Raw genomic sequence first — 26,369 nt, 5'->3', positions numbered from 1 at the left:
CTGTGTGAAAAGGAATATGCTTGTTTGTGTATAATAATGAAGTATTTTGCTTGTTCCTTTGTTCAAAATGTCTGAAATGAAAAACATAATTTTTGTGTATTTTTTTACTCATGCATGCCGGTAATCAGTCTCAATAGGCCTTAAGTTTACACTAGAGCAAGTCAGAGAAATCATTTTCTATGCAGTCTAGAAAGCTGCTTGATTCTATTCCTCATCTTGAATCAACAAGATCACCTTCAGCGCAATGGCTCAAGAGTCCATGCACACCCAGAGCTTCCTGTATTTCATGACAGACCTCAGCTATCACAGGCTGGGGAAGTACTTGAGATTTTTTACATAACTATTCTAACCTCATCCCTTGTGGATCTGACATGCATACCACCAAAGTGGGAACAGATGCATGCGTCCATATATGCCATCTTCCACTACAGTCCTCTGTACTGATGGTCCATACCAAGCCACACCACTGTCCTTCCTGCTGATGATGCATTTACTTCAGCCTTTAACAGAGGCCACTACAAAACTGGGCTGCTTTACCTTCCTCTTCCAAAGGTGAATGACTTGGCCACGACTGCTTAGTTCAACATCTGGTATTTTCTTTCTCCACTTCTTGGGACACTTTGCAAGGTGTTCTGGGCTATGCTTTATCCCTCTATGACTTAATGCTGGCCGAAAAGTAACATTTTTGAAATGCTATGCTTGTATCTCTCTGATTTAGATCCCATATTTTTGGAAACAATAATTGTTGTCCATCACATCATTTAAATGAGTGGATTTTGAAGAGGCTGCATCTTTAATTTATAAGTGGATCAGTTTTTACATTAATTGTTTAATTCATTTCGAATGTGTATGTAGTAAATTTAAGGGAAACAAACAAAAAAAGAAAATGTAAGTAGAGTAATAATGAATAGGTAAGAGGAGACAAATGATCACAACTGTATGATAGTGCTTTGTAGGCTGTTGTTAATGTTAACTGTGGTGATGGCAAGTGTTTTGTAGAAAAGGTTATAGTATACAGTGTGTGTTTTACCATATCTGTTGCTGGCAAGCTCAAATTTCAGTGAAAAAATATGTTGCAACATAGACAAGTGCTATGTTTGTAAATAAACATGATTTTAATTATTTTCATGTCTTTTAAAACAACCTATTTGTGACGGCTCTCGACATACATTTCATTAAGACATATTGGTTGTATGATGCATTTTATTTTTCATCTTGCAGAGTCAAATGCAATTATCCTTTGATGTAAATGCAGATGATCTGGTGCTGGATGATACGTGGACTCAGCAGAAATATGTTTTTAAAGATTTTGCCAAGCAGTTCTGGGCATTCCTTACCATAAAGCAACTCCTAGTCGAGAGGTAAAACAGAGCACTACAGGAAGATTATTATCATTTTACACAAACATAACTTGTGGCCTTAGGAAGCATAAGAGTATAACAGAATGCATATGGTTATTGTATGACTAAGCGCAATCTTCATTTATAATCTAGGAGCTGCATTTTTTAAAACCACATCTAAGTAATCTAGAAAAAACATGAATTCAGTGACACACAATAGAAATACTTCTAAAAATGATGTGTAGTGTTGTGCTTTAAAAATAGTGATATTTTGAAATTAACTATAATTAGTTTAATTTTCTCCAATTTCTAACTTCTGCAGAAGCATTGCTAGTGCTAGGATTAGTACCTAGCTTTGATTCTTTATGCTTTTCTATCTGTGAATAATACCTTTCTGCTATCAGCCCTTTCATTTAGCTATTCCACTGTTGTTTCACTACAGCAGAGCCAGCTTGGAAGCATTTCACATTTACAGATAGATTCCCTGGGTATACAATGCTCATCGCTCACCCAATGTTTTCAAAAGTGCATGCAAAATAATGGCATTTTAATTTACAGATCTATATTTACTATTATAGAGTCATCCCTCAGAAGTTGCCTTGCTATTCATTCCAAAGGCCACCTTCTTATTCTAATGTTTTTTCAGTTAAGAAAAGGTAGTTCATGTCCCAAAACAAACAAGAAAAGATCACATTATTATATTTTATGGAACATGTGCAAAATGAAACATAATTACACATATTAATGCAGACTAGTCATTTTGATTCCCACAGAACAAGCATTACTTGGCAATGGATGTTGACAGACTGGCACATGGGCACCCCAGTACCCAAACTACTCATTGCTTTTCTGTATTTTTAGTCAACTACACATCATTCATAAACCTGCACTGCTGATAGAAATAAAGTGTATATTTACTTTTATTTCCTTTTCTTTATGCAACTCGTCTGCAATAGATGGTCTCAACAGCATGCCAATAACAACGATTGCTGGTCTTCAACCTCTGGAAAGTTTTGCATCTCCTTTAATGGTGCAAATGATGAGATATAGTAGTGTTGTATAAAAATATGCATATATGCTAAAGCATACTTCACGTTTTACAATTTAAACTATATTTCTTTATTTTATAATACTGTGCATGTGGATATAACATATATATTTTCTATGTAAACTAAACCACTGTGGATCATAGAAAATAACTGTAGGATGTGCAGAAAAAAGCCAAGATATGCCACAGGTAAAAAGAGCACAAATAATTTCTAGTAAAGAATCATCAGATATGCAAGCAATAATGATCAAATAACATGCCTACAGGCCAGAAAAATAAGTGGATGCTTTTTGCCACCCCAAAACATACTTCTGTCACTTGCATAGCTGTTTGTGCTCCCTATGGTGTTGTGGTGCAGTTATTGATTAAGTCCATCTATTTTCTATAGCTTTGGTTCTCCTTGGACTCATTAATAATATTTAACGAGCAAGTCATCAAAACAATTGACAAAATGGGAAATTTCATTAAGTTTCAGGAAGAAAAACATATGTTCCAGTTATACCCAATACAATTGTATAATATAGCATAATTTTTGCAGTTTCTTTTTGTATAAGGTTACCAAAAATTGATTAGAATATAGTTTATTAGGTCTATGTGAGATATCTCTGAAGAGAGGCAAAGAAATTCATGAATTAATTATGGAATTGATTGGAAACTCACATTTGTTTTAGACAATACGGTAGTAAAGATGACTGAAGAAGACAGACTTGCAGAGAGCTTAGAAAACAATTACATTTGCTCCAACCCTGGAGCCTTTATTAGATATAATGTTGTCAAGGCTAAAAAACATTGTGGTTGAATTGTGTAGTTTTCTACATAACCTGGATATTGAAGGACATTTGAGACAGTTATTATGCAGAATGATGACATTTTCCTTCCAGTGAAAAAAGAAGGTGGTGAGGGAACAATTTCTCTATTTTTTTTGGAAAGTTTACTAAAAAATGACCACAAGTTGGTTAAATTAAAAGATAATGTCTGTAAAAAGAAAATTGCAAATGATATAGATCCCAGAATTAGACTGAAGGTTGAAATAGGCTATTTCATGAAGGAAACATCTTCTGATTCACTCGGATTTTTCTGTAAAAAGAAATTGACATTGAGAAGGCTTATTGACTTTCTTCTCTGTACACGGGGGCCGGAACCATAGAGCACTTTTACAGCTGCAAGACCTGCCAGGAAAAATTAATAAAGTTCAGTTTTCACTCTAATGATTGCCAGGGGATCAGAAGTTAAAGGAAGACCCATGTGTTGCACGCTAACATAGATTTGCACATGGAAGTTAAACAAACTAAACTAGCTGTCCGTAAAGAGAGTTTCAGGAGTTCCGCTGCCACTGTTTCTGTTGGAGTCATGTCAGTAAGGAGAGTTTTGTTCTTTTATTTGCTCTGTGTTGATTATTGCTGCCAGAGACTTTTGAGTGTTGCTCTGATCATTGCTGCCATGCCTGCTGCCCAGTGCTGATTGTGTGTATTTGCCATACCTGCTGATTGTGTGTGTGTGTGTGTGTGTGTGTGTGTGTGTGTGTGTGTGTGTGTGTGTGTGTGTGTGTGTGTGTGTGAATGCCCCAATTAGGCATACCTGGTGGTTAGTGTTACTCAGGCTCCAACCCTGTACCTTAGGTACAAGAAGCAAGAGCCTAAATTCTCTAACCATACCACCACTTGTGATTCAGGGAGTTGAGTCCATAGCTTTCTACTGTCCAGATTTTCACAGAATGTTTGGGTCATACTTTTTGGTCTGTTCCTATTAAAATTTGTAATTTTCTGGCAAATCAGTGAGAACTGAATTCACTAAATAATGAATTTTTAGTCTTCTTATCTTTCAGGAAACACATGATAACACAAAACACTTTATTTTAGCAACTTTCTAAGATTATACAAGCACTATTTAAAGTGTGTCCTTGGTTTTGGGCCTTTACCCCCCCACCAATAAATTTTGGCTTTTTCCAGATTTCTTGTGCTGAGAATTTGAGAGATTTAGTTGAGTGTCAAGTGGATTATACAATGAGCTGAGCGCTTCAGGGGGAAGAGATGTTTAGTTGTTGTGTCTTTCGGCTTTTTCCGGTTAGGGGTCGCCACAGCGGAACTCCGGTACGCTAATGATTGGCAGTAGATTTTTACGTGCTGGGTTGCCAGCCCTGACGCACAACCTTCAATGAAGGTACGCCCATTCTTGCATGTCTCCACACAGAAGACGCTCTAGCTGAGAATCGAGCAGGGCAACGTCTTACTGTGAGGCGACAACGCTACCGCAGCACCACCACCGATGTTTAGTGCTGCTTATAATATGTTGTTTGCATTGTTAGTAGCACAACTGGTAGTATACTTGCTTTTGATGCAGAAGGCTGTGGGTTCTACTCCCACAGTATGCAGATAGATCACTGATACTGTACTGTGTTGTACTTTAAAGGGAGTGGATGCTGCATTCCTGTGAATATCCTCCTTTGAGGAGTTACCTAGTAACTATGAACCTGTTATCAGTTTGCCATCCATTCCCCATTGCAATATTATGAGCTAATTATTTTTTTAATGTAACATAGGCAATTTATTCTTCAAGGGCAACAGGTACTTTATTTGTAGATGAAACAATGAAATATAAAGTTGTTTGCTAGCAGAAACCTCTTCATTAGTTACAGATCCCTTTAATGTGGAATTATTTAGATGACTTACTTTTGTAGAGATTTTGCATGTTTACTGATACTGGTGGATTGTAATGACAAACGTTTGAGTGGCCTTTTATAGTTGACATTTTCTGAAATGGGTAGTTTTGTCATTATTGGTTCATACATTTTGTTTCATGTCGCCTCACAGTCAGACGCTGTCCGGATTGATTCTCAGCTAGAGCGTCTTCTGCGTGGAGACATGCATGAATGGGCATACCTTCGTTGAAGGTTGTGCGTCAGGGCTGGTAACTCGGCACATAAAAATCAACTACCAATCATTGAAGCAAAGAGAGTAAGAACCACAAAAGAAACGATGCCGATAACTGCTGCTTCTAGCTCGAACAGGGCTCAGTTCACACAATCTATTACAGCTGTTCTCCTGCTGTACAAAACGTATCCAAAACACTGATGTAAAATAAAGGATTTTATTCCACACTAGCATGCTGCTGCTGTCATACAAATTACAATAAACTGGAAAATAGAAACAGGTTTAGCGCTTTCATCTGTTCACGTCAGACTTCATCAGAACCAACAAATAAAACCATTCATATCACTTATATACTCAATTTGGCGCCAAATCTATAAACTTAATGGAATAATTACACAATTACAACTTACGCCAACCTTGTTATGTTGGAATGGGAGGAATTATTCTTGTTTCCCAGTGAGTACTATAAAAACATCATCTTATATACACGTTTTTAGATGATTTATTTATAATTTGGAAAGGTAAGAAGGAAACCATAACCGAATTTATACAATATATTAATAACACCACAGAATTCTTAAAATTCACACACACAGTAGAAGAAAAGGGAATTGCATATTTAGATACATCCATAAGTAATAATGGGGAAAGATTTATATCTAAATTATACAGGAAACAGACCCACTCCAACGACTACATTCATTTTGGAAGTTGCCATCCCCACACATATTTAAAAATATTGTGAAGGGACAGTGTGTGAGAGCAGATGTCATCCACAGTAGAGCTAATGACAAAAGAATTAGAGTATATACATGAATCATTTATGAAAAGAGGATATCCCAAAAATGTTAGATGATGTGGTCCAGTATGTTAAGTTACAATGGGGCAAGAAATATTACCCACTATTAGGATATGAAGGATTTAGTAATAGGACAAGTAAAACATCAGAAAGAAAAGTATGTGTGATTATGTATAGCATGTATAGTAATTCAGTTAAGGAAATTTAATATGGAAGATGTAGGTAATATAGTTGGATTATACCCACAGGTTGTATACAAAACAGGTAAAAACTACAAACATCAAAATGACTTCATTCATAAATGAAGTTAGATAATGTCATCAGTTTTAAATTTGCAATTCTAGAAATGGTGGATAGATCAATAGCAAATTTGTTTAGATGCCACCACAAACCCCGGATTAAATGAATGCATTTTATATTGTATAAGTATTGTATGTAATTATATATTTGAATCAAGTTTTTAAAAATAAGGAAGTTGAAATTGTGTAATTATTCAATCATTAGCAGACCGGAGTTCTGCTGCGGTGACCCCTAACAGAAAAAGCCGAAAGACACAACAACAACATTTTGTTTCATTGATTACTAGAAGACTGTTCAAAACTATGACTTTAAAACACATTCTAACAAGTGGTGCTGTATTATACAAGGAATATAATTTAATACAATCAGGTTATTACAATCAGGAAGGTGAATAAACGAACACATACATGTAGGCATAGCCCTACAAATCTGTAAAGAGCCTATGGTTTAAAAACAGCTTAGAGGTCAGCTTAGCTCACCACTGGTCAGATGCAAAATAAATGCTGGTTTTCATGCTGTTTCAATTAATGTGAGTTTGAAGGGCAGAGAAGTTTACTGCTCATGCTAACTTTGTTTTCATTGCGAGACAGTATTGTTTATTTAGCAAATGTCTCACTGTTTGTCTGAAACTTAAGTGTCTATCATTATTTAAGTTTTGCAATCCCCATAAATTTGCCAAAAAAATCACACATATGAAGAACAGACCAAAAATATCAGTCAAACATATGCTCTGATCTCTCAAACTCTTATGGCCAAAATCGGGAGAAAGTGTGAAAGGCTCAAAATCATGGGCAAATTTTAAGCTTTACTCTTGTCACCAAAGCAATGGATGAAGGTAAAACAGTTCACACCACATTACCTTGACCTGACAAAGCCTTTTGATACAATCCCTTACTCAGGTGTAGTACAAACAATGAATAAGGTAGAAGCAAACACTTACATCACTAGCTGGATTGCCAACTTGCTCACAGGATGCAGGAGATCAAAATAGGGGAAGAGACCAGTCACCAATGGAGTCCCCCAGGGTTCAGTTTCTGTTTGGCATATACATCTCAAAAGTAAAAGGAAATACCAAAGGGCTTTAGCCAACTAAGTTTGAGATGACTGCAAGCTAGGAGCAGTTATGGAATCCCCAAATGACTTAACCATAAAGCACGAAGATTTGTTCCAAACAATAACTGGTGCCAGAATCATGAATTGAAAATAAACTCCAAGAAATGCATTATCGTATTCTTTGAAAAGTCAGCTACTGCAGGGAACTGCCAAATTGATAATGTCTCCTGAGAACTGACCCAGTTGTTTGGCATTTGAGAACTTGTGTGTACAGTGACCTAACTTTTGACCAAGATGTCCTCAGAGTCATAAGAAAGTCTTTCTATATTGCACAGCTTATAAACAAATCACAGATAATTGCAAGAAACAAACTCAGCAAGAGCAGTAAGTGGTTCACCAAGCAGTGCTACAAAACACAGCACTAACACATGGATAATCCAATAAACAATATAAAATTGCTAAACCAACCCAAGGCAGAACAAATGCATCCAAAAATCAGTCCAAAAGCATTTAAACATGTATTGTGTGATCGCTTTCACAGTTCCTTAAAACTGCTTCATCAGACAACATTCTATTAATGCAATAGCCTATATAAAAGAAAACTCAACCAATGAAAACACTTAAACAATCAATCTACAAGTGACATCTCAATCTAAAAATAAACTTGCATCTAAAAATGTAGCATCAGAAAGTGTTGAATGAAGATTTAAAACATCATGAAAACTGTGTATAAACACCTATAGAATCACATATTTACCTATCCTATTGCACTTCCAGATAAATATATATATATATCAAGAATGTAAAAAGCAAGTAAAAACATATATACATATGAAAACACACAGACACAAAAATAAAAAATATATGGTTAAAACATGTTGCATTCAGGATTTAGGTAGGGGCCTAGTCTTTACTGGCTTTATGCATATTATTTTAGATGAAAGTTTATTTTTAGATTAAGAACTAGTGATGTCACTTGTAGATTGATTAATTGTTTAAGTCTTGCCATTGGTTGATTTTTCTTTTATATAGGCTATTGCAGTAGTAGAATGTTGTCTGATTAAGCAGTTTTTATGAACTGTGAAAGCACTCACACAATAAACATTTAAATGCTTTTGGACTGATTTTTGGATGCATTTGTTCTGCCTTGGGTTGGTGCAGCAATTTTTTTTATTGTTTATTGGATTATTTATAAACAAATTGATTCTGACTAGATCTAGAAATGTTATTGTCCCCCTTTACAAAGCCCTCATTAGGTCAATCATTTTGTACAATGCCGATTTTGGCATGTATCTGTCCAGACCCATGCAACAATTGGAATACCCACACAGATACCTTACTAAAAGGCTACAAGTCCTAAACAATAGGTCTTGCATGGACCACCCCAAAGATTTATCACTATACTCAGTATCCTACAGAGTGCTTAGAGGTGACATGTCTGGCATACAAGACATCCTCCGATCTAATACAGGTGGACTTACTGAACATCAGCAAGTCAAATGGCATCAGAAATACTCAGTCCAGGTATCTAAACTGAATGTTGTGGAGAGATGGATATATATCACAGAGGCTACCACTGTTCCAGAACAGACTATCCATTCAAGTAAAACAAAGCTCATCCTTGTCCATATTCAAATGTAACTTGGATCTAAGGATGGGTAATAGAAAATGTACTCCAGGATTGCCCCTCATGCCACTAATGGATAGAGGCAGTTCCTAAATGCTGCATCCCTTACATGGATCCCCTCAAATTATCTGTAGTATGATCAGTTATTCTCACTAAGGCTAATATACAATTATCAGCCATGGGATAGGTAAGACCAATCAGGAAATGTTAATTCGAGCACCAAAAGGGAAACTGGCTAAGCTTAAAATGTCCTCCAAGTGAATCTATGTTGTGGTAGTAAATAGTCTTGAAAAATTGCTCTTTTTAGATCACTAAGTGCCCCTCTCACCTTCTGCCCCCTCAAGTCTTCAACAGCTTCCGGCACCTCTGTCTCTGTAAGTAGATAGGGTTCCTGGGGAATCTAGAATTATTGTGATTCAGTTCACAATTTGGTCTTTGAATAATTTTCTTGGGTGGCGAAAGCCAGGGTACCGTTTGGCTAAGCTTATATAGGACCTAGGGCCACTAGCCTAGTACCTACCTATGAACCTATGAACCTATCATAAATATGTCCTATATTTATAGAATGTTGAACATTCTCTAGAATAGACTTTTTAACTATAAAGAAATGCAATGGCAAGAGAAAATGAGTTGATTTTGATTACTGATGATGCAGTTGTTTTTGGGAACTATGTAGTCAGTTTAGAATATTATATTTTATTATTTATTAATTTTTTTTGGTTTAATGTTTTTTTTTTGTTTACAGAAAGTGTTTATATTATATGACTAGTATACGTTTTGTGGTCTTTTCATGTTTATATACCTAAGGATGTACCATGTTTAACATATCTAATATTCACAATAAGTAAGATGTTTCATTTTTCTTTAAATGTTGATAGATACAGTGGAAAGCATCACTGATGATTTAGAATGGATAATATAGTTAAACTCTGAGACTGGGCCATTAATATGGTATAATTGGTTATATTATTCTTAACACTTTGCTATTTGTTAATGCATTATATGGTATGATATGTATACAAGGCATACTAAGTTTCTGAGATGTTTATGTTTGTGTCTATTTTAAGACCATTAATAATTAATAGTTAATAATCATCTAGTCCCTAAGATATTACCAGCAATTTCTTCTGCTACCTAGGCAAGTATGAAAATGGATATGTTCAGTATTTTAGTTATGGTGTTAGAAAATCATATATATCTATCTATATATATATATATATATATATATATATATATATATATATATATATATATATACACACACACACACAACATTTTCGAATAATACATTAGTTGCAAGTTATTTTATTATCTTTATGTACAAGCTGTGTTGAGACAAGGCGAGTGATTTTATTTTTCAGAAGGAAAAATGTAAAAAAAATGTAAACAAATGAATGGCTTTTCAGTAAAATGTGCCACGTAATACATACTAAGCTGTATACGTTATGCAGTTATTTTTTTGAGCTTGGGACTGTTTTGAAATGAACATATTTAGCACAACTGTGTTTTTCTTGGCCTACCACTTCCTTGCAAGAGGCCTTGCCATTAATGTGCTACATTTATTTACATTGCTGAGTATTACTGCAACAAGAAGCTTGCATTTTAATTCTGCATCTTTGAAAGAATGATTTACTTAAATGAACTATGGTAAGTAGATATTTTCCTGTATTGCCATTTTTGGAATATACTTTTGCATATTTTACAATTCAGGGACTCTTTCAGGTTTAAATGCCAGTGTTGAAAGTTTACTAGTCTTTCCATTCCTTCAGTACTGTGTGCAGTGAGCTGTAGCTCCAGGTCAGAAGCACATGCTTAAAATCTATTTCTTCTAATACGGCTTAAAAGAAATGTAGTGGTAGATAGATTATAACAAATGTTTAGTTAGTTGTTAGAAGTAGGACCAATATTCATAGGCAGAGATTTTCTAAATGCCATCTCTCTGTTTTCATCTTTTGTTTTATATTTCCCTGTGGAAGTGTTTTTATATATATTAATTTATTTGCCTAATTTTAATTATGTTAAGAGGCCAATTGCCTCTCCGATACCCATCTGGCCAACATTGTGGAATTTGAAACCACAGCCCTAATCTAAGACGTATTAATTGATGGCATTCACTAGGATTATAAGCCAGTTCTTTGCATATTAGTTTGTCACAGTGGTGGGATTCTGATATCGTACTGAGTAACCTGACATGTGGTTTGCAGTATTGTGGGTATTATATAAAGTTTTATGTTGAGTCATCAAAGGTAAATTCGGTGGATGGAAAAAAGAAAACTGTTCACTGAAATCACCTTTGATGAGCAACTCATTAATTTTGTTTTTACAGGGGGGGGCAAGTCCCCAAGCACCGCTATGTGGGGGGATATCCCACAAACTCCAGACATATATACAACTCTAAGGTTGCACAACAGAGGGGATAAAAGCAAGCTCCACTGTCAAAGTAATTTCAATGAACAAAAAAACAAAGGAGTGGAGCAAAGTCCAGTAGAAAACACAAAAAGAACCCAATAAATCTGGACTGAAACGAAAGGCACCACAGGAAACTCCTGGATAATGTTCAAACACAGACTCTTTTACTGAATTAACGCCACAGCAAGGAAAAAACAAGCGTTTTCGTCAGAGTATCCCTCAGACTTCTTCAGATAAAACAAATGTTTGAATACTGTTGAACCACTTTATATACGTTGAGTTAATTGTTTAATTAAGAAAATAATTAATATTTAAAGACATAGTGCAACCAGCCAATAAATAACATAATAAATACATTTTAAAAGTATTGTCAAGTATTTAAAGCAATCAAATATAAAAAGATACACTACTGATAAAAACATGAATTTACATTATATAAAAATATAAAAATGAAGGGTATAAAATATATTTAGATGTATATATAAATATACATGTGTAATAAAATATAAATGCTGTGCAAAAAAGACATTAGACATACCACAAAATTGATAGATCAAAGTTTGGCTGACCTGGGTTTTAACAAGGGAACTAAGAAAATATTGTCATTCAAACCTAGAGGTTTATTAGCTTCAAGTACAATCTGCCAGAATATTTCTCTATATTCCAGCGTAGATTCCCAGGGTCCACTCCTCAGATCCTTGGAAACAGTTTCAATCACAAAGAAGAAAAGTTGGCTTTGGAACATTTGAATGTATGCCTAAACAATGCATTACTATTGCTTCTTTTATTTACATCATTGATGTGTCCATAACTCCTTCGTTTTAATTGCCTTTCAGTTTTTCCAACATAGAAGCCTTCACGGGCACCACAGGTAACTAGGTAAACAAGACCCTGGGAATTACAGTTGGAATAAGTATGTGCTTTCAGTAATGTCTGCCTGGCAATAACCAAGACTTGTTCCTTTTGTGCAATGTAGGCACACTGTGCACATGCCCCACATTTAAAAGTACTTCTCCTTTTATGTGAATAAACATTAAGATTATTGTTGTGTTCCAATAAACTGTTAATATTATGTCCTCACCTGAAAACTACTTTGACAAATTTATCCTTCAGGTTGGGAAGGTCAGTACATTCCAAAAATCTACCCCATTCTTTCTCAACGATGTTTTTGATCTGGTATGCATTTGCACTACAACTAGTGACAAATGCTTTACTATACCCTAAATCATTCTGTACAGATGTAACTTTCTTGTTATTAAAACTGTCACCAATACCCAGAACTGGATGTATTTATCCTTCCTGCCTTGGGTAACCTCTGTTCTAATGTTAGAAATAAGCTCACTAGGATAACCTTGCTCCAAAAACATACTTTCCAACTTGATACATTCATTTTCATAATCCACATCTAAAGATGTCATCGGACAAACACGCACATACTGTCCCTTAACAATCCCTTTTTTTCTGAAAAATGGGTGTGAACTAGTGAAACTGATATAAGTATTGGAAAAAATAGGTTTTCTGTACACAGTGGACCTGAAACCCTGTTCACTTTTGTGAATGGAAACATCTAGATGATTGACATTTTCTATAGCAACTTGGTAGGTAAACTTAAAAAAAGTGGTGGTTTGATTCAAGTACTGAATGAATTCATCTAGCTGTTCCAAACTCCCCACCCAAAAAATACAAACATCATCAAGGTACCTGGCATATAGAGTCCAAAACTTTGAATAAATGCTGGTGTGTACAAATTTCTGTTCCCACACTGATAAAATTATATCTGCGTATGTCGGGGAACAACTAGCCCCATGGCCACTCCTGTTTCTTGACAAAAGAACTCGCCCTCAAAAAACATGAAGTTGTTTATGAGGACGAGTTCTGCCAGTTCTAAGCATAAAAATGTGTCACATTCTGTAACCCCTGGTCTCATTCTAAGAGCTTCTTCCAACCAGGTTAACCCTGTATTGTGGGGGATAACAGAAAATAAAGCCACCACATCTATTGTGACAAATTTTAATTCATGAGAAAAATGTTCACTTTTAACCCTGATTAAAAATTCCCATGAATCCTTTAACAGGTGAGTTTCTCCTCCCCATAAAAGCTTCAGTTTCCAGGTATAAGGGAGAGTTTCTTGGCTAAGGGGGAGATTTTAGAACCTTCTGAAGCCACAATGGGTCTAAGGGGAGGGTCCTCAATATTCTTATGAACTTTGGGTATCCCAAAGATGGAGGATACCCTAGGAGTATTGTTTTCCAAGTACTTGCATGTTTCAAAATCAATGACCCCCCTGATCAAATAAATCTTGAAGGGTCAGGTCAATTTTCTTGTAAGAGATATTAATCTCATTAATAGAAACCTTCCAATACCTGGAATCATTGTGTAAAATGGAGAACATCTTACTTTCGTACAAAATTTTATCCATCAAGACAATACCCCCTCTCTTGTCTGTTTCCATGACCCGAATAGTGGGGTTAGAATATAATTGGGTCAAAACCTGTCTCTCATTAACATCTAATTTGGGTGAACTCTGGTGTTTTTAAACATTTTCCTTATCTCAGTTTCTATAACATTTTCCAAGTTTCTCAGTGGTGGGTGGATAGGGGGATGATTTGATTTTTTATGTAAGGGGGGCTTAAATGTATCCTCCTTTTTTGTTAATAGTTTAAATGGCAATCATTTTGAGTTAGAATTTGATGGTTTACAAATGGGCAAATTAGTCACCTATTTAGATGTCAAACTAGAAATAGTGGGTAATGCTATAGCTACTAGCATTCATAGGAAATCTACCAATACGATATGTATTTTAGATAGCAATAGTTGTCATCTTCTCCATGTATTACAGGCTTTACCTTATAATGAACTACTTAGGTTATATAGTGATGCTAGTGTACTGGAGAAGGACATTTTGAATACTTGTATTGCCTTTAGACAAAGGGGGTATGATGAAATATTAATTATAGAATCCTTAAAAAAACTGCTAGATTATTATTCTGGGGCAGTTAATAGAAGTGAAAACACCAGACTTCCTGTAGAAAAAATTAGTTGGAATTCAATAGAAATGTATATAATGGGAATAGAAAGATATATTTTGTAACTACCTTTAATGTCTTTAGTCAGGAAATAGTAGATATTGTTAGATAGTATTGGCTGTTCCTTATTGGCAGTAGGGATGGTATAAAGAACCTATATAGGTTTCCGCTCATTTCTTATAACAGAAGTAAGAATATTAAAGACATGGTAGTACATAACACATTCATGTTTCCTGGTGATAAGTTGACTATACAACCCAGTAGATGTGGAACTTTTCCTTGTGGAAAATGGTCAGTATGTGCTAATATAGTTATATCCTTTGATAGTATCAATAAAATAAGATTTTGTCGCACATCCTTGTATACGTGCATCACTAAAGGAGTGGTGTCTGCCCTTTCATGCCCTTGTGGCTTGTTTTATATAGGGGAAATGAAAAGAATTTTTAAATTCAGGCTTTAAGAGCATGTCAGGGATATTAAGAATAATAATCTTGTAAATCCTGTTGCCTTGCATTTTAATTTGATACATAATAGTAATTTTTCTGTCTTAAAAGCAAGTATTTTGGAACAGGTTTTATCTAGGGATGATACCGAGTTAAAAAACAAGTTGTTGTATAAAGAGAAATTGTTTATCCTTAAGTATAACACTTTATCTCCAGATCGGTTGAATAACGAGTGTAACTGGAGAGTTTTCCTATAAAGGACCTGAGAGGTTAATTGTTTAATTATTTAATAGTATTTTATTGTGTGTATTATATCTACCAGAGATGTTTTTGCTATGAATTATTAACTCCTGGAAAGCTTTCTTGCTGAGGCGCCAGAGTGATTTTATTAAAGCTTTGATTATCTTTCTTGCGGTTGCAGCTTTATTTCACTGGCCTAGTGGTATTGATATATTGAGTGTTCTAGTAGTGGTTTTTATGACATTTAATGTTTCCTGTGTAATTTATGACAAAAACAGGCCTCTATGTTAAAATCAGGAATGCCCATATAACTTGCTTTAGTCATGTATCTGAACTTCCTTCATCCTCCTCTTTTGGATTTCTATGTTTTTGGGGTGAGGTGAAGAGGGGATTTTGTTTTGGAGGTGATCTTATAATTGCCTTGCTTTGCTAGGCGATGTAACTACAGAAACTAGAGTTTCCTGGAGGAGAGAAAGTCATTCTTATATAAATTGTTAGCAATCCCCAGAGTCTGCTATCCCCATATTTTCACAGCACTAATGGGTGGCTGTTTTGCTTATAACAGAGAAGTGTACTTGCACTTTATGATGACTATCGCTTATCATGTTGGTCCAAACATTTATGCTAAACACTGAGGGGGCATTAACTTCTGTTGTTTTTGGAAAGATGATCTTTCTGATTGTCTGGTGCAATTTTTTTCCCTTTTATGTAAAATGGCTGGTGCTGATCATGTAATTTTATAGGACCTTAGTATATAGTTTGGGTTATCATTGGTGCAGTGTTTATTTCACTTTGGGATTAATGGATAGTAGAATACTGAGTATAAAATAAACATTTATCATGTATATAACCTAAGACATGATGAATCCATCTGTTTAAGACCCAGATTAGTATTGAAATTCAAGAAAAAGCATCTGTTCCATGAATTCAAAATATATCTAAAACTGGATCCCATGATTAAATGACACTTTATAACTTGCATAATTGTTCAAGAAAGGGATTGGTAATTATAGGCCTGAACTAGGGCAAGGTATGTTAAGGTAATTATGGCTTGGTTTTAGCTAATTTGCAAGGTGGCTAGACTTCCACTATTACATTTCATTGTGTATGTAATCTAAAACCAGTTTTGAGGAAATTATTAGTCCTCTTCTTCCAAAGTAGTGTGAGAAAGATACACTATTCTTAATGCCAAATTTAGCAACCTTCTTATTTTCTTTAGTGAGAATCTGTGGGGCTTGAAAGAAGAAAATGTCTGTTTGGGTTAGAGTGAGAAAAATATTCGGGTATATATCATATTATTGAAATTCCAAACATGGAATCTCAAAATATGATATCATCAAAAGCTCAGGACAGCGAATTTTTTCCCTATGAAAAAATTTGCTGTTCCGAGAAGCACACACAAAGCACAAACACACCAAAAATACAGCAATCCACACACATATACACTTAAAATCCTACATCTACCCCTACACTAAACTTTACATACACTACTATCTATCCACTTACCTTAACCCAAACCCTAAACCTAAGGTCTGTCACTATCGCGCACTCACCTGACCTGCGCCCTAACCCTAACTCACCTATCCCGCCCTAACCCTAAAGTCTGTCACTATCGCACAATCAACTAACTCGTGCCCTAACCCTAACTCACCTAACCCGCGCCCTAACCCTTACATCCGCACAATCGCACAGTTACCTGAACCTGACCCATAACTTTCCACCACAGTGCTGAAAATAGCGAAGACACAGAAACGGCCAACCAAATTCTTTCCCTAGGAAAAGAATTGGTGTTCTGCAGCTTTGCTATTTTCAGTGTTCGCTGTTTTGGTGTCGATATTAGAACATTCAATGTTTTAAAACTTCAATGTTCTAATATAGACCCAGATATTCTGGACTATTTTATGGGGTCTGAAACTCATTTAGACAGAAAGAAAGATGTATGCTGGGTTTATATTATAACGTAATGTGAGACATGTTTTTATAAGAAATGATATTCTAAAAACACCTTATGAAAATATAATTTAAAAATAGCCAGCTGTCTCTAAAAAGGGAAGATAGGATGTATAAAGTTCTTCAGTTGTTGACATTTTTATGCACTATTCCCACACCTGAGCTAGCAGCTATAGTCTTAGTTGACTTCTTTGCTTCTTAGCAACTAGTTAATTCCAGTCCTACACTTTCTAATAAGGATGGGAAAATTATTGAAAAGTATGGGAAAAAGTGTATATTTCTGCAACTTTGAATTTCAGAATTTTAAATTGTCAGGCTCATACATTAAAGTTTATTCTGACATAATGTGAAAATATGAGGAATGTTTTTATCTACAGTTTATTTTTGTTAAGAAAAATGTGCTTTTAATAACTTAGTTTCTTCTATTGAATAAGTCACTACTCATTGTTTGCAGTGTGTGTATGACTCTGTTGATACTTCTTCCAGGACTATGGCTACTGGTATGGTTTTAAGGAGGTTTGCTTGTCCGCATTCTCAGAACTTTCCAGAAGATGTTAAAATGAGATTTTAAATTCTCCCTTAGGTTAGAGATTACATTTTCCCCCTCTGCTGCAGAAGTGACCAAAAGTGTAATGAAAGAGGCAAGCTAATCCAGGGAATCTCCAAGAATTTTCAGCCCTCCTTTTTCACATTTTCCAAGGGATTTTCTTCCTTCTCATCCAGTTTTGACAAAAACAGAATAAACTGTCTCAAATGAATTCAGGTAAACAGATGTTTAAGAAGAATTGACAAGGATGTTCCAAAAAGAAGTATCAACCCTCATAAAACAAAGGACAATCCATGTCTGAATGACTATTCAAAAGACATTGTGCCCTCCTCCCACCCTGACCCTCTTTCTCTTTGGCAACAGATTGTTTCAGACAAGTGGGTTCTGAAAATAATTTATCAGGGTTACAGGTGGCAGTGGCAGGAAATTCCTCCTTTCCAGGGCATCATTCATCATCCTGCATATCAGACTGTTTTTTTCCCATTCTACATCACATGCTGTTCCAAGGAATGATAGAACAAGTTGCTCCTTCTGTGAAGGCAGCCAGCGTAGCCAGATAGAATTTTGCAAATAATTCTGTCATTTGTAAATATGAATGTAAACTACAGGCTTGTTGTCTTAAATAAAGAAATGCTCTTACATGTGAACTGGAAATAAATGTGTCAACAGTGCAATCTATTGACCAAAGTAAAGCATGATGTAGACAGTGGTGCCGAAGGGTCTAGATGAAGGAATTTTTGCTATTGTTTTAACCAAGAGTTAAATTGCTAGATTTAAACATGCAAATGTATTTTTATTGCTCCGTTTCCTGACCAGCTGCAAGATAACAAAATGAGATGTTAAGAATGTAAATGTAGTTTCTGTTAGCCTGGGAACCCAGGGAAGTGTGAAGAATGATGTAATGTGTAGCCTGAGAACCCCAGGAAAGTGTGAAGAGTGATGTAATGTGAATCAAAACTGCAATTTCAATTTAAACAGAGAGAACCAGAGAGGATTAAACATTTTTGTCTTGACCATCCAACTTATCAGAACTCTGCCTGTTTTCTTATGTAAGTTATTAGATTTGTGTTTTCTTTTAGAAATAGCTAGGAACTAGAAAGATTAGACTAAGTGTTTTTCTGTGAATGTCAGAACTGTATTACTGAATTATTTTAAGTATTTCTCTGTGATCTCTGAACTCGTGACTAGCACTGTGTAGTAGAAAGTATTGTCTTGTGTTTTTATTATTTATTATTAAATATTTTCAAACCTTTCAACTGTGGCTGTTTTGTGTAGAGATAATTTAAGCTCTAGAGTACATTGCATATTTATAGTGATTATTGTACCAAGTCACTCTAATATGCCTTGACTGTTTAATTATACTACCAATTGGATAATAATATTGTACAGTAATAATTGGACACCCTTTTAAGGGCCTTTGAGTAGCTGATAAATATTAGCAGGGTGGTGGTAGGCAGTACTACTGTATAGTCTGGGTAATAGGGGCACAGCTGGAGAACCTGTGTCAGCCTTTCCCAGGAGTGTCTGTGTGGTTTTATAAACTCTTATCTCACAAGGTGTGTGTGTCAGCTACTTGGACAGGGACAAGAAGCACTGGTTGGACAGAGAGGGTGCTGGAGGTTTTAGCTTGCTCAGCTAGGCTGAGATCTGGACCCTATAGCTGTGCCAGTGGGGGGTCTTATTGCTGACCTGGAGAACAAGGGAGTAACCAGCCTTGGACTGACTGTGATCTCTGTGTGCTCTTAAGGGAAATTGCACTTTACTGTGTGTATTTGTTATCCTTTCCTTCATATATGAGATGCCCTGTCTGGTGTTAGTGGTGAGGATTGAGGCTCCTTGATTGCTGGGCCAGGGCATGGGCATCACACCTTCCCAAGTGGGGAAGGTGTTTTATTCAAGGATGGTCCTATTCCCAAAGAGAGAAAATGATTGGAGACCAGTTCTGGATCTTTCTTTACATAAACCTGTTTGTGATAGTGCTCAAATTCCAAATTATCTCACTTCACAAACTGTTGCCTCTTCTTCCTCTTCCAAGTTTTCTGTTAACACTAGACTTGAGGGATACTTATCATCAAATTCCTGTTCATCCAGACTTCAGGTGTTTCCTAAGGTTTTGTGTGCCTGGATCACATTGTCAGTTCTCTGCCTTTCTGTTTGGATTATTCACTCCACTAAGAGTGTTCACAAAGTGTCTAGTTCCAGTTATAGCTAATTGCAGGCTACAGTGTATTCATTCTTTTCTGTATTTAGATGACTTGCTTATATTTGCAGAGTCGTTTACAAAATGTTGGGAATCTTTCTGTCTTGGGTGACAGATCTGTTGCACAAGCTGAGATTCCAAGATAACATTCAAAAGTTTTTCTTGACTGTATCACATGATTGTGTTCCTGGGATGTCAACTAAATACCTCAGTTTAAAGAGTTTTTCTTCCACAGAAATAAAGATCTTTATTTATATCTATTTATATATTTTTTTCACTCAGACTTCATTTACTCTGAGGGAATACCTTAAGATTTTGTGTCTCATGGCATCTGTGATTCTCATGATACCCCAGGCAAGACTCCACATGAGAAAGATACAGTGATATCTGAATATCTGAAATCTCTTTGCTCTCAGCATCAACACCATTTATCTTTTCATATCCCAGCACTGGGGGTTGTCAGAAATGAAATCACTTGGCAGAGACAACAGATATCCTTAAATCAAGGTTGCTCTTTCTCCCTCACTGCTCCAAAGTAATCAGTCACCATATATGCTTCTGACTTTTCTTGAGGAGCAGTTTCAGGAGGTTTAAAAGTGCAGGGGGTGTGGGACCCCACGGACAGATGCAAACATATTTACTTATATATTTATTTGCAGTTTGTTTGCCAGGATAGTCCATTGGGCCACAAGGAGCCCATTTTCAATGGAGTCCTGGGGAGAAAAGCTCCAGGAAAAATACAAATACATAGCATACATTGCACATAAACATCACAGATTGCATCATAGGAACACAAAGTAATGCGATAAGAAAAGTTAACAATGATAGAATACAGCAATATAATGCAATAAACAGCAATAAAACACTTTTTTTTTTGTTTATCAAGAGTAGCAGCTTAGGGTAACAGTTAAGAAGTTAGTCAAATAGCTCACTAGTGATGTGGAATAAGAGGCAGTGATAGCATATTTAGTTTTAGGAGAGGAGATTAAGAAGTGATATAGGAAGTATTAGGTAAGGATGGGAATAAAAGAGATGTTTGCCCTGATCTAGGCACTCAGTTCTCTGAACCAGGAGTTACAGACAATACCACAGAAAAGTGGTAAATCAACAAGCAAGAGGTAAACAGAGTGTACCCCTTTGCAAACTAGCCATGTTAGATTGAGATATAGATTCACAGCACAGTCTCATTCTACAGGCATCCTACATTCCATTAGAGCAAAACTGTGTAGCAGACAAACTGAACAGGAACAGACAGACCCTCATGAATGGAAACTAGATCCAGGGGTCTTCCAAGATTTGTTACATTTATTTATTATTTATTTAACATTTGTTTAGCAGGATGGTCCAACTGGACAACTAGTGTCCGTTTTCAGTGGAGTCCTGGGGGAAAGGCCCCAGAAAAAAAATACAGAATATAAACAATATATATAGAATAACACAGGTTACAAATGTAAAAGGTTAATACAGTAATACAGAGGAATTATATATAAGAATAAGTGTACTACTCTGTAGTCAAATAGCGTTATAGTATACTATAAGCATGCAAAGAATATTACACTATGTACAAAGAGAAAGGGAGAAATACAGTAGATTGTTTGAGTGGACTCTCCATAAGCAGAATGGGAGAACAGAGAGGTCCTCCTGGAAATACTCTCCATTAGCAGATTGGGAGTTCAGGGAGGTCTTCTGCAGGTACATAAATTATTGGTGTGTAGGTATGATTTTAATTGGGTTTTGAAGTTGGTTGTACATGTTTGAAGTCTGAGGTCAGGAGGCAGGATATTCCATTTTTTTGTAACTTCATTGGTGAAGAGAGAGTTGCCCGAGCTATTTATACATTGGACACTTTCTAGGAGGGCTTTAATGGTAGATCTTAATTGCCTATTAGGGTTGTAGAAGGTTATGAGGCCAGACAGAGCAGGTTTTTTTTTCAGGATAGTATAATATTTGGTGTGCCAGGTTAAGTCGAAGGTATTGTAGTAAATTTCAAAATTCTAATCAGTGTAGTTTGTTCAGGGACTGGCAGTGGTGGGACTGTGAACTGGTGTTGGCAGTGGCTCTGGCGATTTTGTTATAGCATGTGGAGAGTTTGTTAAGCTCAGTTTTATTTAGGTTTGTTAGTCTTACCTGAGGATATGGAGAAGGTAACATCTGTGGGAAGTTCCTCGAGTAGACTTATTAATCTCCTTTCTGAACAATCAACTGGCAACATTCTGCTCCAGGATTCCATGCAAGAAGACCTGGAGGACAATTGCTTCTTTGTTTTCTTTTCTTTGGAAAGGAATGTTCCTGTATGTGTTTCCACCCTTTCCAATAATATCCAGGGTACTTCTGAAGATTCAGAAGGAATCTCCCAAGATCATCATGGTGACTCCCTTCTGGCCTGGGCAGCCATGGTTCTCCCTTCTTTTGGAAATGGATAGTGGCAATTACCACAAGCTTTCTCACAGAATGAATCTACTCACACAAGAACAGGGGTGTTTGATACACGCCAGCATCAGTCATCTTCAGTTGATTGTCTGGATGATAGGGTTTTAATTATTTTAGGCACCTGTTTTTTGAGGACATGCAGCAGGCACTAAAGGAGGCAGGACAGCTTGCTACTAGAATATCATGTATTAGTGAATGGAAATTTTTTTTCTATTTGGTGCCAATAACATAACCAGCACCCATTCAGGGCTAATATGTTCTCTGGTTTTGCAGTCTTTGTGTGAACTACTATTCTTTGGCCTTTCTTATTTCTCTATCAAGGTTCATTTATCTTCCATTTCAGGATACCTGCCCATGAATCATCTTCTTTCCAGGCAATCACATGTCAAAATGTTTTTGAAAGGGGATTTTGTATAAGAGGTCTCATTTTGTACCAGCCGCTCTGGCTGACTTGAAATTCCTAACATGGAAAAGACTTGAAGATTGCTCTGACCTCTGCAAGAAGGGTATCTGAGTTGCAAGCTCTTATAGTGATTCACCCCTACCTCATTTTCCACAAGGACAGAGTGTCTTTGAGAAATAATCTTTCTTGTATACCTCAGTTGGTATCTGAGTCTACGTTAAGTCAAACCATCCATATCCTCATTTTCTTTTCTGAGCCTAAAAATGAGGGAGAAAGGATAATCCATACCTCGGATGCCCACAGATAACTCAGGTACTAACTTGACAGAACTCAGTCTTTTAGATCATTGGATCAATTGTTTATTTCTTGTGAAAGTAAAAAGGGACAACCAGTGTCAAAACAGTCTACTTCCAAATGGTTGTCTAAGGCTATTACTTTTTGTTATACACACCATAATAAATCTATTCCAAGAAGGGTCAAGGCCCACTCTACAAAGAGCTTGGAATCATCTATGGATTTTTGGAAAGGGTTGGAGTCTAGAAATATTCTATAAGACGCCACTTGGTCCTCTGTACATACATTTACAAAGAACTATAAGCTGGATTCATTGTCTAGGTCTAGATCATGCTTTGCTAGTACCATTCTCCAGGAGCTTCTGGACTCTTCTCTTCCCACCTCCCAAACATAGTTAGCTATTGTAATCTCCCCATATAGCTAAGGTTACTTCAGCAGTGATCAACATGAAGAACATAGTACAGTTGTGCAAGCTGAATTTAACATAACAGTAGATGTTCAAATGATCAGAGCTGCAGTAGCCACTCCCTCCCTCTGTCGTTTTTTTTTCTGTGTTTTTTATTCCAGGGTGTAAACATTTATTTTTGTTATTCCTAGCTTTGTCCTTTCAGGACTCGGCCTCCCTCTCTCTGCTGGCAGGAAAGCTCTGAAGGGCTCCATGCCCAGACTTGTCTTTCAGTCATCTCATTTTGTGCTGCTTGACAGTTTGGATGCATGGAAGGTGCCCTGAAGCTTTGGAAGTTGGACAGCTGCTGTATCCTTGATAGGATATAACCCATATGGCTAAGGCTACTGCAGCAGCGATCATTCAAAAATCTACTGTCATGGTAAGTTCAGCTTATGCAACTGCACTTCATGCATCCTCATTTTATGTAGGATTCCAAGTAATTAGCGGCCATACTTCCAGCTGCATCATTTGTGACCACAGCTGGTGGCGATGTTATTTTGGCCACTCCTTCTGTTCTACTTTGGTCATCTCAAAAGGTAACAAACCTACAAGCTACCATTCAACAAAATCATATAAATGTTTTAATTACTTTGATGTTATAGAGGGTCTTATGGAAAGTCAGCAGTCTACATTGGGTACTATAGGCATTTGACAGACAACCTCTTCCTAATCAGAACTACAACCATCTGCAGAGATATGATTCAGAGTCTGTACAGCTTATAGCTGTCAATTATCAAGGAAAGAATTTCCCATACATGTCACATCTGAGTTTTTTGTCCAGATTCTTAAACTTGAAGTACTTATAAACCCATCTTGCATATGTGTTTGCCTTGTAAGTACTTACATATTAGCAATAGCTTTTATAGTGCTGACATGGAGGTAAAATGCTGTAGATAAACAATGAAATTATATCTTGAAAGCCAATTTTCTCCTCAGAATGTATGGTTTGACTACACTCTTGTAGAGGGAATATCCCCATCCTAGGATAGGTGATAGCTATTGCCATACCTATTTCATCTTGGAAGACATTTTAGACTTACTGGTAATATATTATGTCAAAGTAGTCAAAGTATGGTACTTATTCATTTACCAGTTAACCAAGAAATATTTATAAAATACCTCCTGACATCATGGAGGGTATTACTTTTAAGAATATTACTGTCTGTATGGTTTATTCATTTATTTTCTATAATATTATTCCTAATGTCTGACTCCCCCCCCCCCCCAGCCATGCAGCACTCTGCATCCACAGAGACAACTAAAAATGTCACTTCAGGTCCTGTAGCTCTAAAGGCAAGAAAGTTTAACCTATTTTAATAAAATGCTTTTCTAATTTCTTAGACAGCCTTACAGAAAGTTAAAATAAACCTTGTCACACAACACCTACAAGATTAATCCTTAGAAGTATACTTTTAGTTTTGGTATTTCATACTTCTGACTGGACATTCACTGTCTTCACATGGATCTCCACACCCACCTCACACTGCATATCACCACTTTGTTTTTCATTTCTAAAATGGGTTGCACATGAGCATGCCTGCAAAAATGATTGTGTCTGCTCCATAATGTTACCCCCTGTGATCCTATAGCAATGAGGTTAACATTGTTTTATGTTTCATACAGGAACACAGCCAAAACTGCACAGGAAAAGAGAGAAATCACCAAGAAAATAATGGACATTGCAGTCCAGCACCAGTTTGTAACACCATTAACAGCTATTCTAATAGAGAGTAAAGACAGTGATGAAAAAATGCTGGGAGACTCTCCTAAAAGTACTAAAAGTGAATGCTGTCCAGGTATGTACTTCCCATTAGAAATTACAGGCTATCATGTTATGTTTCTGTTCAAAATATATCTCATAATATATTTACACTACAGGAGGAATGCCAGATATGTTATAAACCAGTGATGTGAATACTAACGGGATGTGGTTAACATTAATACTAAAGTTTCCTAATGTGTCTGCTTACCAGATATTTTGTGTATAGCTCCAGAATGAGGGACTTAGATTTGGTTCATAGTTTAATTCAGACATACATATTACCAGATTTTCTGCATTGTAAATTGCTGCCTGTACAGGACCTTTCAACAGTGCTTGATGCCTGTCCATTGTTGGTGGCATATCAGGACATTCTGTTGAATACCATTTTGCTAGTATTTTCTGTGTGAATGTTGGAATAGCAAATGGAAATTCAGCTTTCTTCCTGGGGTGGGAAATGTTTTTATTTAGTTTGATCATCTGCCACTGACCACAGTCTCCACTTTTAGTTCCACACACTTGACACATTTCACAGCTCTCTTGTGTTACACATTCCAGTACAGTCTTCCTTCTGGAGAAATCCGACAAATAAGGTCACAGATCCCCATTTGTAGGTTTCAGGGCCAAGCAAGGAGTCATCATACAGTAGCTCACAGGGCTTTTCCTTGTTAAGCCCTACCCATCCAATGACATATTTGTTGACATCAACTAGGTGGTTGTCTACTGGTCCCATTAAGGAAAAATCCCTACATATGTTGTCATGTGCCTCTTCTTGTCCACCTGCTAACCAAAGCAGTGGTATATTTATTACAGCCATTTTACCATTTCTGGGAATTCATGAAGTAAGTGTGCTAATGCCTCATCATTCCTCTTCCCTTGACCTGCTCCAGTGGATGCATGAGATGCTAAATGAACCAGGTCATAACGAGGGCTTCATCAGTCTGTGCCAATGAATCTGGCTAGAGGAAGGCCTTATTTTACTAAATCTGAAGATGCAATCATCTCAGAGTTAGTATATATAAGTAAGGGATGTGAGGTCCTTACCTTATATCAACTGCTTCATAGAGCTTGGCCCACAATACAGTCAATACAGTAACACACTAGTTATTTCTTTGTGTGTGTGTGTGTGTGTGTGTGTGTGTGTGTGTGTGTGTGTGTGTGTGTGTGTGTGTGTGTGTGTGCG

The 26,369-nt window shown here is 36.4% G+C and overlaps 1 protein-coding gene across 2 annotated transcripts in view; it reads left to right on the top strand.

Annotated features, from left to right (window-relative positions):
• ITIH2 (inter-alpha-trypsin inhibitor heavy chain 2) overlaps positions 1–26,369 on the top strand; it is a 519,026-nt gene that overhangs the window by 206,067 nt on the left and 286,590 nt on the right. For both annotated transcript variants that reach the window (XM_044088359.1, XM_044088358.1), the window contains exons 14-15: positions 1,222–1,361; positions 25,051–25,223. In XM_044088359.1, coding sequence (XP_043944294.1) covers positions 1,222–1,361; positions 25,051–25,223 — 313 coding nt within the window. The remainder of the gene's footprint in view (positions 1–1,221; positions 1,362–25,050; positions 25,224–26,369) is intronic.

Source organism: Protopterus annectens, chromosome 11.part0 (assembly GCF_019279795.1).
Source record: "Protopterus annectens isolate FY-2018-M chromosome 11.part0, PAN1.0, whole genome shotgun sequence".
NCBI classification, from domain to species: Eukaryota; Metazoa; Chordata; order Ceratodontiformes; family Protopteridae; genus Protopterus; species Protopterus annectens.
Note: the sequence above shows the minus strand (reverse complement) of the source record. Positions and strands in the feature narration are given on the sequence as shown.